The sequence below is a fragment of the Ovis canadensis genome, chromosome 6 (genome assembly GCF_042477335.2).
Source record: "Ovis canadensis isolate MfBH-ARS-UI-01 breed Bighorn chromosome 6, ARS-UI_OviCan_v2, whole genome shotgun sequence".
NCBI classification, from domain to species: Eukaryota; Metazoa; Chordata; class Mammalia; order Artiodactyla; family Bovidae; genus Ovis; species Ovis canadensis.
This window is the reverse complement of record NC_091250.1, coordinates 130,814,679-130,831,085: the sequence shown is the minus strand read 5'-3', so window position 1 is coordinate 130,831,085 and position 16,407 is coordinate 130,814,679. Positions and strand designations below refer to the sequence as shown.

The window sequence follows — 16,407 nt, the reverse complement described above, 5'->3', positions numbered from 1 at the left end:
CAAGAAGATGACTGAAAAGAAAAGAAAAGAAATCTTGAGTCCACCCTGGCTCAAGAGCTAAGACCCTTTGTTCGTCTTTAAGGAAGGTGGGTGAGTGTGGCAGGAGCCCAAGGCTGGCTTACCCGACTCCCACCACGTGTGACCTCACCTGAGGCCCTGACCTCCCCAGCCTCAGTCTCCTCATCTGTAAAATGGGGCAGTGCCCCTGCAGGTCAGGTTGAAATTCACAGAGCTTCTGGTTTTTTTTTTTTTTTTTCTTAGCAGAAGACCAGCTGGCTGATTCTCAAGGGGGAGGCAGACACGAGGACCAACTCTCCGGACCTAGACAGCCAGTCGTTGTCCCTCAGTAGCGGGACCGACAGAGGCCCTCCCCAGACAGTGCCAGGGGACAACTTCTACTCACGTGAGTGGTTCTTCTGAGCAAGAGGCTGTCGGTGCAGCATGAAAGGCCTTGCAGAAAAGGGGCCCACGACCCTGAGCTGATCCCCCCCGATCTAAGCCTTGCTCCTTAAAAACTCTGAGAGCACACCTACAGACAGAAGGGCAAGTCGGGTAGGAAGCAGAACCGTAGCCACGCACTTTCTTTCCTCGATGGCGTCTGAGCCAGCAGGCTGCCTGCAGGCCATGCCAGTGTACCCCCTGAACTCTCCACGGCTGGGAGGAGGCTGACTCAGGCTCCTGGGGTCCTCAGGGGGAAAAGGGCTTCCAGGCTGGAAGTGAGGGCCTGTTTTCCACCGGAGCGGATGGAGTGTGGTCCAGGTGGTGAGTCCAGACTCGGGGCCGAGAGCAGCGCTGTCCCGTGTGGTGTGCAAGAACGCTGGCCCGTGTTACTGTGTGCCCCTCCTGAGCAAGGGGCCGGGACCCGGGACCCCATGTCCTCAGAGAGCAAGGTGGGACAAAGACCCGCATCTGCCTGATCCGGGGGATCGTGACACTCAGTCGGTGCGCCCTTCAGATGTGGGGCAGACCTCCCCGTAACGCTTTGCACGTCCGGAGGCTGTGAATTATGGAGGAAACAGCAGCAAGCTGCTGCCTGGCGCATACTGGAGATGGCAGATGGACTCTTTGGGTCTCAGTGACTGTGGGTGGGTTTCTGTGGACCAGCTAGAGGTGTAGTTTGGAAGTAGAGAAGGCCAGGAGGGGATGGGTATGCATGTGAGAAAGCCCAGGAAAGACACTGGCTTTGCTTTGAGAGAGGCCCGAGTTCAAGTCCCTGCTGGACACTGACCTTGGGCCCATTGCGCCGGTCCTGGGCCTCAGTTTCACCCATGTGCCTGGCAGGGCTGTTTGCCACCCGGGGCGGGGAAGCCATGAGCCGCCAGCGCTCAGCCGGGCGCGTAGTAGATGCTCAGCAGATGGACTGCTTTTCCTCACCACCATCCTCATCCTCATCCTCCTGATTGTAAACCATCTCACAAACGAAGGCGCGTGTGTTCCAACGTGGGAGGGGCCGGGAAGCGTGCAGGCGACCGCTTGTTAAAGAAGAGACGTCTAAACACCGCAAGCGCGTGTCGTTTTATGTGCCATCTCTGTAGGCGCCTTGCCGGCCTGGGCAGCCGCTGTCCGAGTGAAAGCCAGAGTCACTACAGGGCTGACATCCCCTCGGGAAGGTTGCACCAGGGAAGACCCTCAGCAAGACTCGTTCACTCAGCGGCGCGGGGCAGGAAAGGCCGAGGCAGGCGGGCGGGGGTGAGGGGTGGTGCAGGGCTGCTCACAGGAGCAGTGAGGGGCAGACCCAGACACGGCAGCCTCAGCCAGACCCCCAAGCCTTTCTCTGCCCAAGTGGGGTGGCGGCAGAGGGGGTGGTTCAGGACTTCCCTGTGGCCCCAATTGTGGCCCCTCTGGTTTTCCAAATGGCAATTGTTTGGAAGGTGGAGACCTCCTACTGTGCCAGCCCCCCAGAGCACCCCCAGCAGCGCCCAGCAGCACCCCCCTTGGGGGCACCAAAGCGTTCGCTCCCGGGAGCGGACACTCGAGTTCTCAGGCGGGCTTTGCCAGCATCAGCTCTTCCTTGCTAGGTGGTGGGCGGGCCTGTGTCTGTAGGGCCGGTGGCCTCCCTGAGTCTCTCCTCGGGGAGGGCGTGGGGGGCAGTAGCTACTGTCCCCAGAGAGTCCCTTCGTGGCCTGCCTCTGGCTTGGGGCTTAGTCGGGGGGCTCCATCTGGGGAGAAGCCCAGGCAGGAAGAGGCTGCCTCCTAGGGGCCTCCCTGTGCTGCACTGACCTGCCTGTGACCTGGGCGTGTTTGCCCACCTCCCTGCACCACTTCCTCATCTTGTGCCACACAAGGTGCCTTGGAGTCGTCCCAGGCGTTCCCCTCGGGCAGTAGACCCTGCAAGGCCTGGAGGCTGTGCAGCTGTTTTGGGCAATCACACACCTGTGAGGTCTGTGTCAACCCCATTCCTTGCTGCCGTGTTCCCATCGCAAGCTGCAGGAGTGCCCGGCCTGCAGGAACCGCAGCGTCTGTGCTGGAATTCGTGCTCGAACTGGGCGCGCCCTCTGAAGTACAAAACCCTGCGTCTGTGTTTGTATGTATGCGTATGTGTGTACACGTGTGTATGTGTGTACATGGGTGTGTACATGTGGATACACGTGTGCACACATTTGTACGTGTGTGTGCTGCGTGCGTGCGCGCGTGTGTGTGTGCACACATCTGTACATGTGCGGGCATGTGTGTGTATTGTGCGCACGTGTGTGCACATCTGTATATGTTTGTGTGCGGGTCCGTGTGCATGCATGTCCTCCTTCAGGGATGCAGGCTCACAGATAATAATGCTTGTGCAGAAGTGATAATGCTTCTGGCATCGCTTCACTTTCTGCTGGTGTTCTGACACTGGTTCCTGCAAATGGGGAGCCCACGGTGTCTAACCACTGCACCTGTGACTTCATCTCTGCCCTGGTGATATCGCTCTGCTCCCATCATGCATGGAAATAGCAATGAGGACCCAGGCTACTGGTCCTGCCTAGGTCAGGTGTGCCTTGCTGTCTGCCAGCCTCTTGAGAAATTTGGGCGGGATGAGCAGCACGCCTAAACTGAGAAGAGAGGGGCGCCCACCTTCTTTTCTCAAGTTGCAATGAGAAGATGCAAGTGGCCCCCAGTCGTGAGTCCATCAACACCAGTTTAATCTGCAGTCATTACTGAACAAAGCGGTTTGCACACAGCAAGGCAGGCCCGCCTGCATCCCGGGACGTCATCCGTAGCGCGCCAGAGGAGGGTGGGACTGTGACGTTCAACACAGCGGGCGCTCAATAAATGTTTGTTGAATTGAGATGCGCTAAATTCAACGGGTATTTATTGAGCACCCACTCTGTGCCAGACGCTGTGCGGGGCGCTGAGGGGGAGACCCCGTCTTGGAGAAGTGCGCAGGGAGCTGGGACAGGAAGAGGGGCTGCTGGGAGCCAGCGCACACACCCCGCCGCCCACCTGGGGTCCTCCGTGGGCTCCCAGGGGCCAGGCGCGACCTCATCCCGCTCATGACACCATCAGCACATCTCACCTGAGGCTGAATTCATTGTTCAGTCACTCACCCATCCCTTCACCAAACATTAGCTGAGCACCTGCTATGTGCTGGGCACAGCGCTAGGCAGCAGAGAGGAGGTGGTGGATATGGCTCAGTCCCTGCTCTCCCACAGGGAAGCAGATGACTGAGAAACCTGTGTGATATCTCCCTCCTCTAAGACGGTGGTTCTCAGCCGGCACGGCTCGTCCCTCCAAAGAGATCTCACCGAAAAACACGTTTTATGATAGACTGCTGTTCTTTTCCCTTATGCTACACCCAGGGCGTTATCTGGGCTTCCCTGGTGGCTCAGAGGTTAAAGCGTCTGCCCACAATGCGGGAGACCTGGGTTCGATCCCTGGGTCGGAAGCTCCCCTGGAGAAGGAGACGGCAGCCCACTCCCGTGTTCATTATCCGTGCTATGCGTGCAGTTCTCTGGGCTTCCCTGGAGGCTCAGTTGGTGACGAATCTGCCTGCAAAGCGGGAGACCCAGGTTCGATCCCTGGGGTTGGGAAGATGCCCTGGAGAAGGGAACAGCAACCCACTCCAGTATTTTTGCCTGGAGAATCCTGTGGACAGAGGAGCCTGGTGGGCTACAGCCCACGGGGTCACAAAGAGCTGGACATGACTGAACAACCAAACCAATGCTTTCACTTGCTTGCTTGCTTTCTTGCATGTAGTCAGTTGTATTATTGCTGAATCTGATTTTTGCCCAGGAAAGGGATGGTACTGATTTTCTGTTACAAGGAGAGGGTCTTGAGCCTCACAAGATGCGGGTCACAGGATGAAGGACACCAGGAGGTGTGGGCCCCTCCCCTGGCCTGGGCCCTGTGGCCCGGCCTGCTGCTGCTCTAGCCACCTCCCCCCCCCCGGCCCTTCGAGTCCTGTTCTCCCTTTTGAGGTTCCCCGCATTCCCTCTACTCAGGGGCTCAGAGGTGTGCCGATGCCAGACAGAGCCCCAGGCTGGCTGAGACCCTTCCCTGAAGACTCAGTGAGCCCTGGAGAGGGCCCCACCCTCCGGAAGGGAATCGGCAGTTAGGGTGGAGTTAGGGTGGGCTTGGAGGTCAGGGGAGGACCTCTCTGCATGGAAACCAAGGCGGCACAGAGGGCTGGTCCCTTGGGGGCCAGCGCTCCCCACCCTGCCTGTGACTTTGCCATCTCGTGCCACCTTCTGCGTGTCCGACCCCGTGGAGTCCCGTCCACTTGTCTGCCGCCTGCTACCCACCCAGTCAGGGCCTGGCTGGAAGCTGGGGTCTGAGCCTGCCCCCTGGGTCGCCAGCCCCAGTGCCCAGCAGGGAAGGTCCGGAGACAGCATCTCCGTTTACCTGTCTCTCCCTGCTAACAGCAGCAGGAAAGCGGGTGTCAGGCCCGCTCTGAAGTGGCTTTCCCCGTCCTCTGTTAGTCCTTGGGAGTTTCCAGGCTGTGGAGAAAAATAGATTGTTCTCACGCTGCCTAGTCCACGGCGGAAAGAGAGAGAGAACTGATTTACAGTGTGCCAACCCCGTGTGAATTTCAGAGCGTGAGGGTGTGCTCAGTTCTGGGCATTGTGACCTGAGACCCAGGGGGCAGAATCCATGAGCATCACACTGATGGGACGTCAGTCCCGGCCCTCCTTGTCGGACAAGCAAGAGAAGGCCCGGAGGCAGGGCGCGGCCGCCCAACCTCAACCAAGCTTTGGTGAGGGCTCCCACGCCTTGGCCCTGGGTGTGTGCTGGGGGCACAGCAGAGTCTGCACAGACAGCACCTCGCCCCCCACCAGGAGCTGATGGTCTAGAGCCGGGGGGCGCGGGGGCGGTGACACAAAGTCCAGATGAAAAGGTGAGGTATATGGTGCCTGCCTTTGCATGCTGGATGGCATCACCGACTCGATGGACATGAGTTTGAGCAAGCTCTGGGAGATGGTGAGACAGGGAAGCCTGGCGGGCTGTAGTCATGGGTCGCTAAGAGGTGGACATAGCTGAGCGACAGCGCCTGCAAGTCAGGGGGCCAGGCCCAGCCGGGCTCGGGGGAGGAGGGAGCTGAGTGAGCAGGCTCCAAGAGTGAGGTATCTGGGGGAGAGGACCCTCCCCACAGAGGTGAAGCCTGGCTGCTGGGCCGCGGGTGGCATGGGGGCTGGCATGTGCAGGGTTGCCAAGGGCTTTGGGGGCCGTGGGAGGGCCCGGCCTGGCCTGCGAGTGGCGGGTGGGCCTACGGGTTCTCAGCAGCGCCCGGGCCACCTCTGACTGAGCCCCCAGCAGGACTGTTGGGGGCGGGCACACTGAAGTCATCCAGGCTTGGTGGGGCGGGGGGCGGGGGTCGCGGAGGAGGCTTCTGGGGATGAACTGGGGGTGTCCCAGGGAAGGACCCTCCGAGCAGCCTGCCCCGGGGCTCGGGGCGAGAAGCGAGGTGGCCGTTTGGGAAACAGGAGGCTGGGGGCGGCGGCCAGAAGCCAGTGGTCCGAGTGCGGTGGCTGCGAACTTTCTTCTCTATCTTCAGGGACCAGAGTCAGGGCAGCAGGGTTGTGAGCGGGAGACGAGGCTGACAGTTTTACCCATTTAAATGCAGACAGGCAGCTTTGCAGCACATAGACTAGAGGCTGCCGGGCCAGGGCAAAGGGAACTGCGGGGCCCAGATGAGCTGTGGGGAAGCCCCTTGAGCGGTCCGAGCAGCAGGGCCGGTGTGAGTGGTCAAGGGGGAGTGCGTAGGATCAAGAATGACCGTCTAGGTCGTCCTGGCTCAGATGGGTGGGGTCACCTTTACTCAGAGGCGGGGCAGGAGCAAGGTGGGCTCTTCCTGTCTAGACAGGACAGGAGATACCCAGCCAGAGCTGCATGGAAGTGGATGGGCAGGCAGGGCCCTCAGGAGAGGTCTAGCCTAGAGGCAGAGTCCCCGGGGCCCTTGGCTCCCAGGTGGGCCTAGAGGTGGGGTGTGGGCAACCAGAGACCCAAGCCCCCACACCCCACCAGGTGGGTTCCAGAGCTGCATTGCTTTTTCCAAAGGGTCTGGGGCCCAGAGAAGCTGTGATTCTCCTGTTCAACACCCACCTCTGCCCCCATCCTCTTCCTCCATTCCCCTTTCCTGCAGGACCTGGGGCAAGGGTGGAGAGAAAGCAAGGGCAGGGGGAGCCCCCGGAGAGCCCCAGGGGTGGAGAGAGCCAGGGCCGGGGCAGGGGGAAATGGGGGAAGCCTGGGTGAGAAAGGCCCAAGGGGGCTGGAGGTGGTTCCAGGCCCTCCTTCCTTGGATGGGGACACTGAGGTGCCGAGAGGCGACCTGAACCTGAGCAGGGCCGTGCAGCTGCAGACTTCCGTATCCGTGATCAGTGAAGCAAAACCCGTTTGCTGTGCTGGTGAAGCTGACCAGGGGAATGGCTCCCTGCCCCTTATCCACAAGGCATCCTGGAGGGGCCGTGTGTCTCGAGCTGCACCTGGAACAGTCATCCACCTACAAGGGGCCTCTCCTTGCCCATCCGTTCAACGATTACTCTAACCCCGGATGAGCCAGCCCAGAAGAGGGACAGACCCAAGGAGACACCACTCAGGGCCCCACAAGCAGTCCCAGCAGAACGCTGAGGGCAAGGTTGCCACAGGAGGGCCTCTGGAAGGAGGTGGCAAGGGGGCCTGGTTAGGCTGAGCTTGGAAATGGGGCGTGGGCAGGCGTACAGGGCCTCTAGGGCCTGTTGCAGCTCGGGGCCCCGAGTACCCAGCTGCCACTGACCTGCCTTTTGTATGTGCCCTCTGTCTCCCTCTAATCCACACACCTCACATGCTCTTAAGGCCAGCCGATGCCAGCTGACAGGCAGGCCCCTACAAGACTCCCACGCCTGCAGACCCTCACCAGGGCAGAGCTCCTGTAGCGGACAGTGTTACTAGGGAAGAAGGTATAAAGTCCTGGGAGCTTGTCTCATCCTCTTCATGAGTAATCATTAGACCTTCTATAGGTCATTTAGTTCAGAGACGGCAATAGCAACCCACTCCAGTGTTCTTGCCTGGAGAATCCCAGGGACGGCAGAGCCTGGTGGGCTGCTGTCTGTGCAGTCGCACAGAGTCGGACACAACTGAAGTGACTTAGCAGCAGCAGCAGCAGCAGCAGGTCATTTAGTTTCCCTGGGCCTTAGCTTCCTCACCTGTAAAATGGGCTCATGGGTAATGCCTTGGCTTGTGATGGTCACGTAAAACCTCTGAATGTGTGAAGGGATTAACCTGGTGGTTCTCAATCCTGGCTGCACCCAGGATCCAGGGACCCCTGAAATCTACCGATGGCTGGTCCCATCCCAAGAGAAACCAATTCTAAGGGGTCTTAATAGCACCCCAGGGATGTGATAAGTGGAGACTCGTCTCTCCCTGCCTTATCCACTCAGTAGAGTGGAAAGGCCCTGAAACAATAGGGCGGATGTCCGTAGAACTCTGGAAAGAGGAAGGCGGGCTGGCCAGACCTGAGCACACGAGGGAAAATGCAGGACCTGCGCCTCCCACCGGCCACACAGCAGACAAGGAGAGCAAGTAAACTGCCCTCCCTGGCGCCCGGCCCAGGGAGACACTCTCCATCTGCGGCCGGTGCCTCCCACCCCCACCTCAGGGCACAGAGCAGCAGGAAAGCATCTTTCATCACCAGGGTGTCACCAGCAACACCAGGCGGACTCTGAAGACCAGAGGAGCAGTTTAACAAGCATTCTGAAAACTGACTCGTCTTCAGAAGCACAGTCCACAATAAGCCAGGCCCTACATGTTAAACCTAAACAGGGAGACGGCCTGCTAACATGGAAGACTTAACCAGGATCCAAGCCTCCTGGCATAAAATTCTCATGTCCAGGATACAGGAGAAATCACTCATCGCACCAAAGACCATGAACATAACTATGTGAATGAGAAAAGACAGTCAGCACGTCCTTGTTGTTGTCCGACTCTTTGCGACCCCATGGACTGCAGCATGCCAGGCTTCCCTGTCCTCCACTGTCTCCTGGAGTTTGCTCACTCATGTCCATTGAGTCAGTGATGCCATCCAACCATCTCATCCTCTGTCGTCCCCTTCTCCTCCTGCCCTTAATTGTTCCCAGCATCAGGGTCTTTTCCAATGAGCTGACTCTTCGCATCAGGTGGCCAAAGTATTGGAGTTTCAGCATCTGTCCTTCCAATGAATATTACTTTAGGATGGACTGGTTTGGTCTCCTTACTGTCCAAGGGACTCTCAAAAGTCTTCTCCAGCACCGTAGTTCAAAGCATACCCTAACACTGAAAAGACATTAGAATTATCTGAGGAGGATTTTTAAGGTGGTCATCACAAAAATGCTTCAACAAACAATTACAAATACTCTTGAAACAATTGAAAAAGTTTAAAAAAAAAAGGAAAGTCTCACAGAAGGAATACAAATTCTAAAATCTAAAAAAAAAAAAAGAATTCAATGGAAATGATGGAACTGAAAAATAGAATATGCAAGATTTAAAAATTCACAGGTGGGCTCCCTAACAGAAGAGGAGGATATGTCAGAGGAGAGGCTCCAAGCTTGAAGACAGAACAAGAGCAATGATCCAACCTGAACAGCAGAGAGAAAGTAGGAAGACAGACTGAACAGAACCTCAGGAACCTGTAGGGTAACACTTATGTCACTGGAGACACAGAGGGAGAAAATGGGTCCAAAAAAATATTCACAGAAATATTGCCTGAAAACAAAAAATTTGGCAAAAAGACATAAACCTACCGACTCAAGAAACTGAGTGAACCGCAAGTAGATTAAGCCCAAAGTTATCCACAACCATACTTAAGCTTCAGAACCAGAAGACAGAAAAAACAATCTTGAAAGTAGTTCAAGAGAAAAGTCACCTTATACTCCCTCCCAGCCAACTTCCCACCAGAAACCACGGAGGCCAGAGGAAGAGGGCACATTTTACAGGTGCAGAGAGACATTCGCTGTCGATGCGAATTCTATCTTGGGTGGAAATATCCTTCAGGAATGAATGGAACATGGAGACCTTCTCAGACAAAGGAAAACTCAGCAATGCTTTCGCTGGCAAACATACTTGTCTAAAGGACATTCTCCATTTGGGAAGTGATAAGAGGGCTCGGAAATTCAGAAAGGAAGAATGTCCAAGTAGGTAAAAATAGAGGTCAGCATAACAAACTGTCTTTCATTTTGATGAGTTTCTTAAGTCATTGTTGATGATCAAAAATTATAGCAGCATGCGATACGGAAGCTCAAGGCAGGTAGAAGAAAGAGCTAAGACAGTCATAGCTGATGAGTCAGGAAAATGAAGTGGCCTGATGGAAGTGAGGTCTCTACACTTCATGCGAGTGTAGGATGCTGAGACAGAGGCTGGCAGCCTGCGCACAGTGAGTTTTAGAAGCTGGTCTGGTGATGGCTTCCGGGTGGAGAGTCACTGGTTTAGAGCAGATAAGACTAGAGGAGGGGGCATAGCTGGTCCCGGGGCCCTAAGGGGTGCCACGACTTAGTGAGCTTCAGAATGCCCTGGAGGGCTTGTAAAACACAGGCTTCAGGACCCCAGACCCAGAATTCTGTGTCTGTAAGTCTGCGGTGGGGCCTGAGACTCTGCCCTTTCTGACAAGTTCCCGGGCAAGACTGGAGCCGCTCGTCGGAGCCCCCGCTCTGAGTCGTGCCGCCAGCACCCTTGGCTGATCAGGAGTTCCTGGGTCTCTCAGCCTCACACCCCCAAGAGTTCTGGCTCTGTGCGTAAACTGGGGAGCAGGTGTGTCCTGGAGGGACCCCGGGACTGTAAGTGGGGAAGCCTAATCTTGTGGCTCAGGACCGGGTGAGGTTGGCCAGCTTCCTCTGTGGCCCTGGGCCTCTGTCCCCCTTTCCGTGAAATGGGAGAAGCCAGCTGGGTCACTTCCTGGCGGGGCCCAGGGTGACGGCACGAGTGAGAGGCGCCCAGTGGGCCTGGCCCGGGTGCCTCGCCCCGCTTCACTTTCTCCAGCTCTGCTGTCTCCTGTTTCACGGATCAGTTTTCACACAGGTTTCCCGTGACGAGAAGGCTTCTTGGCTAAAACAAGTTTGAGATCCCTGCCCTTGACGTTGTAAAGGGCCCCTTCTGACCCGGAGCCTTCCCACAAGCCATCCCGGGACACACCCGTCCCTGAGGCAGGCCCCCAGCTGAAGCCTTTCCTGCGAATGTGGCCTGTTCAGAAGGTCTTCTCACCCCTCCCTCTGCCAACCCCCAGGAGACAGGCACCCTCTGTTCGGAAGCTGGCCTTCCTGGAGTGGGCCGCAGGGCAGTGGGGCTGGCAGGCGTTCTGCACACAGTGCCTGCGGGGGCCAGGCACCTCCAGGGGGCTCGGTCCTCCGTCCTTGGGGACATTCTGGTGGCTCCCAGGAGCGCTTGCTGGGAATGGGAATCCCCTGGAATCACCAGACGTGGCCGCTGCTCTTCACGGGCTATGGAAAGACAGATGTTCAGACATCCGGGGGATGTCTGCTCCCCCAGGGTGGGGAGGGGTCCCCTACCCCCCAGGGACCCCAGCTCTGCCCTTCGTTCCCCTTCAGGGGCATGTCCCACACTCATGTCTGAGCCAGGAACTTCCGCTCTGTTCTCTCTAGACGTGGCACTGAAGTGGTTAATGATGGGGCGGGGGAGGGGAGGTGTCTCAAAGTCCTGGGCACCCCCCCTCCCCGCCCTGCAGGGGAGCCAGGAAGGTGAGTGATGGAGGGGGACCCGGTGTGGGGTCTGCACAGGGGATTCAGAGCCCCGTGTCTCAGACTGGCCCCTTGAGGAGCCAGAAATTAGGACTTTAATATGAAAGCCCCCAATTGCAAACAGTTCAAGGGTTTGAAAGGTAGTCTGCAGGCCCTCTCTGGTGGAGCTGGGCCTCCGCTGGTCACCTCTGGCTCAGGGTGGCCCAGCCCTGCCCACACAGGGCCCCTTCCCACCTCTGCCCCCAGCTCTCCTGGTCAGCTGGGTGAGGAGCTGGCCAGGTGACAGGACACGTGTGCCTGCCAGGCCGGGTAAGGCTCCATGGCGTTCCCGGGGTCAAGGGTGGGCTTGGGGACACACCCCCTTCCCGTGTCCATCTTCACTCAGTTCCCAGGGGATCGGGGTCTGGAATGAGGCAGGTGGGATGTTCAGGGCCCTCCCGTGTCACCCAGTCACCCCCCCACCCACATGGGCATGCCTCTTTCCCGCGCCTGGCCGAGCCTGGCCGCCTGTGTGACAGCTGTGCTGTGTCTGTTCCAGGGTTTCCCTATTCCAAGTCTGACCCTGTCACAGGACATGGCAAGAATGGCTTGGACCACCGGGTAGGTACTCGATACCCCCCACCCCGCACACCCTCCCTGGCACACGCGTGCTAACAGCTCCCAGGGCTAGTGCGGGCCCCACAGCTTGGGGACCACTGGCCAGGAGGAGGGGCCCCCGCTCACCCGCCTGCTGCCTCCGCCTGCTGCCCCGCCCAGGGCCAGAGCACCACCCAGCAACACCCCTCCTCTGTCTGCCTCCGGCTCCCGGGGAGACCCCAGGGTTGGGGGGACAGGGGCAGTGGGGTCTCTCAGAGGGATCAGACCCTCGTTAAGGCCTTCCTGACTCCCTTCTCCTGTGACCTGGAGCCTAACAAGGACCAGAAAGGATGGAGGCGCGTCATGAGCCACGTGTGCCCAGCGCCCACCTCCTCTCCTAGCGTGTTCTTGCCCCCCGCCCCTGTCGGTGCCTCACGGCTGCCTCTGATGGTGCCCTCCGCACCGTGAGTGCTTTGGGGGTCACACGAGGGGCTGGCGTCTTCTGCTGTCTCCTGGCAGCTGCTTTAAGCACCCCCTCCCCGCCCCCCGAGTGTGGGGGCGCGAGAATGTAGCCCAGACAGCCTAGCACCCGGCGTGTCCCACAGCCGGGCCCGCGCGCTCCTCCCTCTTCCCACAGCTCATCCTGGGCTGCAGCGAGGCCCTCCCAGGCAGGGTGGGCGCGTGGTGCCGGACCCGCCCGGCGGTAGACAGATGCACACACACACACACACACGACACACACCACACATACACACAGAACACACACACCGAGAACACACAACATACACAACACACAACACACACGACAAACACCACACATACACACAGAACACACAACATACACAACACACACCGAGAACACACATGCATACACACAACACACGACACACACTCGACAAACACCACACACACACACAGAACACACACACCACGAACACACAACACACACCGAGAACACACATGCATACACACAGAACACACAACACACGACAAACACCACACATACACACAGAACACACAACATACACAACACACAACACACACATGACAAACACCACACACACATAGAACACAACATATACAACACACGACACACACGACACATACACACAGAACACACAACATAACACGACACACAACACACACACACAACAAACACCACACATACAGAACACACAACATACGCAACACGACACACACACACGACAAACACCACACACACATAGAACACACAACATATACAACACACGACACACATACACACAACACATACACACAGAACACACAACATACACAACACACACACCGAGAACACACACATACACACAGAACACAACACACACAACACATACAGAACACACAACATACACATGACACACACATGATACACGACAAACACCACATACAGAGAACACACAACATATATGACACACACAGAACACACATACATACAACACAACATACACAACACACAGAGAGAACACACGCATACACACAGAACACAACATACACAACACACAACACACACAGAGAACACACATGCATACACACAGAACACAGAACACACACATACACAACCACCACACATACACACAGAACACACAACACACGACAAACACCACACATACACACAGAACACACGACATACACAACACACAACACACACACGACAAACACCACACATACACAGAGAACACACAACATATGACACACAGAGAACACACATACACAGAGAACACACAACATATACAACACACATACACACATGACAAACACCACACACATACACACAGAACACACAACATACACAACACATGACACACACGTACACGACAACCACCACACATACACACAGAACACACGACACACACGACAAACACCACACACATACACACATACAGAACACACATGTGCAACACACACAAACAACACATACACAGAACACACAACATAACACGACACACACAGAACACACACACACGACAAACACCACACACACACACAACACAACACATAAGACACACACACAGATGCTCACAAACACATACCACATAGACACACACACCACGCACACACAGTCCCAGGACACTTGCTGCCCCAGAGGCAGCCTCTCACCGCTTGGAGGACACTGTCCATATGAGCACTTCCATCCTCCCAGAGAAGCCCCTCAGACTTGTCCCCACTCGTTCCCCCGGGTGGTCCTGTCACCATGAGTGGAATGCAAGGAGTGGTGATCCCTCGCGCTGACCTCTGCCCAGGGTCCAGCCACGGGGCACGTCCTAGGACAGGGGCTCCATCACGGAAGCTGTGGGCATCCTCAGGCCCTGCTCCATCACCCTCGGCCTCTGTGGACCCTGCTGCTGGGTCTGTCCTGGGCCCCAGAGCCTCTGCACGATTAGCTCGGGTGAACCAGACACATCCCACTGATCACTCAGGTGAATTGAGCCCATTCCAATGAAGGTGCAGGTGAACTACACACATCCCACTGACCGCTCAGGGGTACCGCATGCATCCCACTGACCATTCCCCTGCTTGTTTGGAATGGGCACACAGCATGCTTCTCTGAATTTGCTTTAAGGATTTTTCTGCTCCTGTCCTCTAGTCCTGTCCACAGGACCCCCTGGGCACAGGAGAAGGTAGATTCTTAGGTTCAGCATGAGGGGCCTGAGGGCAGAGGGACTGGGTCAGAATGCTCCCTGAGTCTCTGCTCTGTGACTCAGGGGCCGCAAGCACCAGGGTCACTGGCTGGGCCACATCCATGCGAAGGCATTCCACCCCCCCCGCAAGCCAAGTCTGGGGGGTTTCTCTCAAAATGTGGGAGGCAATTAAGAGGATGAGTGTCAGTACCCACAGGCTTGCATCCTTGGTGGCCGAGCTGTGCATTGTCTAGGGAGAGTTCCCTCTTGGCTGCCATGCTGGAAGCACGCTGGTCAGTGGCCCCCAGCACCTGCAGGGAAGTCTGGGAACAGCTGGTGCAGATAGTCTGGCGGGGACACCATCTCCAAGCCTCTCCTAGAGCAGAGAGCAGACACTTAAGCTTCACAGAGTTGACAGCTGAACCCTCCAGGAATGTTTCTCCTGCTGGCCTCAGGGTAGGGAGCAGAATGTTAGAAAACCTTTGAGCCCTTCTGTACATCTTGTTGCTGCTGCTAAGTCACTTCAGTCGTGTCCGACTCTGTGCGACCCCATAGACGGCAGCCCACCAGGCTCCCCTGTCCCTGGGATTCTCCAGGCAAGAACACTGGAGTGGGTTGCCATTTCCTTCTCCAATGCATGAAAGTGAAAAGTGAAAGTGAAGTTGTTCAGTCGTGTCTGACTCTTAGCGACCCCATGGACTGCAGCCTACCAGGCTCCTCCATCAGTGGGATTTTCCAGGCAAGAGTACTGGAGTGGGGTGCCATTGCCTTCTCCGTCTGTACATCTTAGGGAGTCGCTAAAGACGGAATTCATCACCCCATGAGGACTTTCAGCTTTTCACATTAGACTAGCTCGGAGGCTGGTGAAAATCCTTGTTGACTTTTCTTTGGGACTCTTTTTTCCTTACTTATGTTCTCTCCTATTTTTCTTCTTCACTCTTTCTAAGACTCATATAACTGTCTGTTTTTTGGCCAGAAGACTGGATAATTGATGGCCAGTCTTTTACAGCTCAGCCATGTCAGATTAAATTGTTTCTTGGTTTGTTTTTTCACTTTCTGAAAGGATTCTAGGTGACCTAAATTAAAAGCACAGATGCAGAGAGACCAAATCCCAGAGGAAAGAAGAAGAAAGAAATGGGAGAAAATTATGTCAGAACACACAAAAGAACACTGTCTGGAAAAACCATCGAAGCTCAGCTGCGAAGCTTCCTGATGACCAGGGCACAGAGGCTGGCGGGATCAGTTGTGTGTGCTCATTGTCAAGTGGAAGGAAGTTAGTAAATCAGGAGGCGGAAATGAGCCTGGTTCTTGTTCCAGGATGGATTTGGAGCCAGCACCCTAGGCCCCACAAGGGCTCAGCTGGTAAAGAATCCGCCCGCAATGCGGGAGACCTGGGTTCGATCCCTGGGTTGGGAAGATCCCCTGGAGAAGGAAAAGGCTACCGACTCCAGTATTTTGGCCTGGAGAATTCCACGGACTGTATAGTCCATGGGGTCGCAAAGAGTCGGGCACGACTGAGCGACTTTCACCTTCACTTTCACCCTAGGTCCCAAAGCTTGTTTAAATGTCCTAGTAACTAGCCAGCCACAGAGCCTACCATGTGGTGGACAGTCACACCTCTCTGTAGGGTAAATGGGAAAAGAGCCGCTTGTGAAAGTCCTTCCCGTGGACCAGAGAGCACTAGTTCCAACATGTGCCGCCAGCCTGCAGTTAGGAGACCGGAGAGCCCCATGGACAGAGGAGCCTGGTGGGCTGCAGCCCACGGGGTCCAAAGGGCTGGACCAACTAAGTGGCTAACACTGAACGAGGCAGAAGTCAAGGGTAAAGTGAACTAGTAGTCTTAGTGGTATGAAGGGGGAACATTTCGTTCTTGACGACCCAAGTTATAAATCAGTTACAGCATTCATAAACTTAAGTGTACCAAGCACCATGGCAACGCCAGAGACCTTGGTAAAATGCAAGCATGGAAAGCATTTTGAATAAGACTCTTTTGAAATCAGATAAGGATCTAGTGAAGGAAAAAAGGATAGAGAGCAATTTTATAGTGCCAAAAAACAAAATTAAACTAATAGGTGTATGAA

At 56.1% G+C, this 16,407-nt stretch overlaps 1 protein-coding gene across 28 annotated transcripts in view; it reads left to right on the top strand.

The window, feature by feature from the left end:
• ABLIM2 (actin binding LIM protein family member 2) overlaps window positions 1-16,407 on the top strand; it is a 167,770-nt gene that overhangs the window by 126,115 nt on the left and 25,248 nt on the right. For 16 of the 28 annotated variants that reach the window (XR_011257883.1, XR_011257884.1, XR_011257877.1 and 13 more), the window contains 2 exons: window positions 262-403; window positions 11,653-11,714. Coding sequence is in view for 19 of the 28 variants with exons in the window: in XM_069594823.1 (XP_069450924.1) it covers window positions 262-403; window positions 11,653-11,714 (204 nt within the window). In the remaining 9 variants the exon portion in view is untranslated. Of the gene's footprint in view, window positions 1-261; window positions 1,505-11,652; window positions 11,715-16,407 lie in introns of those variants that run through there. The other 12 variants (XR_011257882.1, XR_011257885.1, XR_011257880.1 and 9 more) reach the window with 2 other exon arrangements.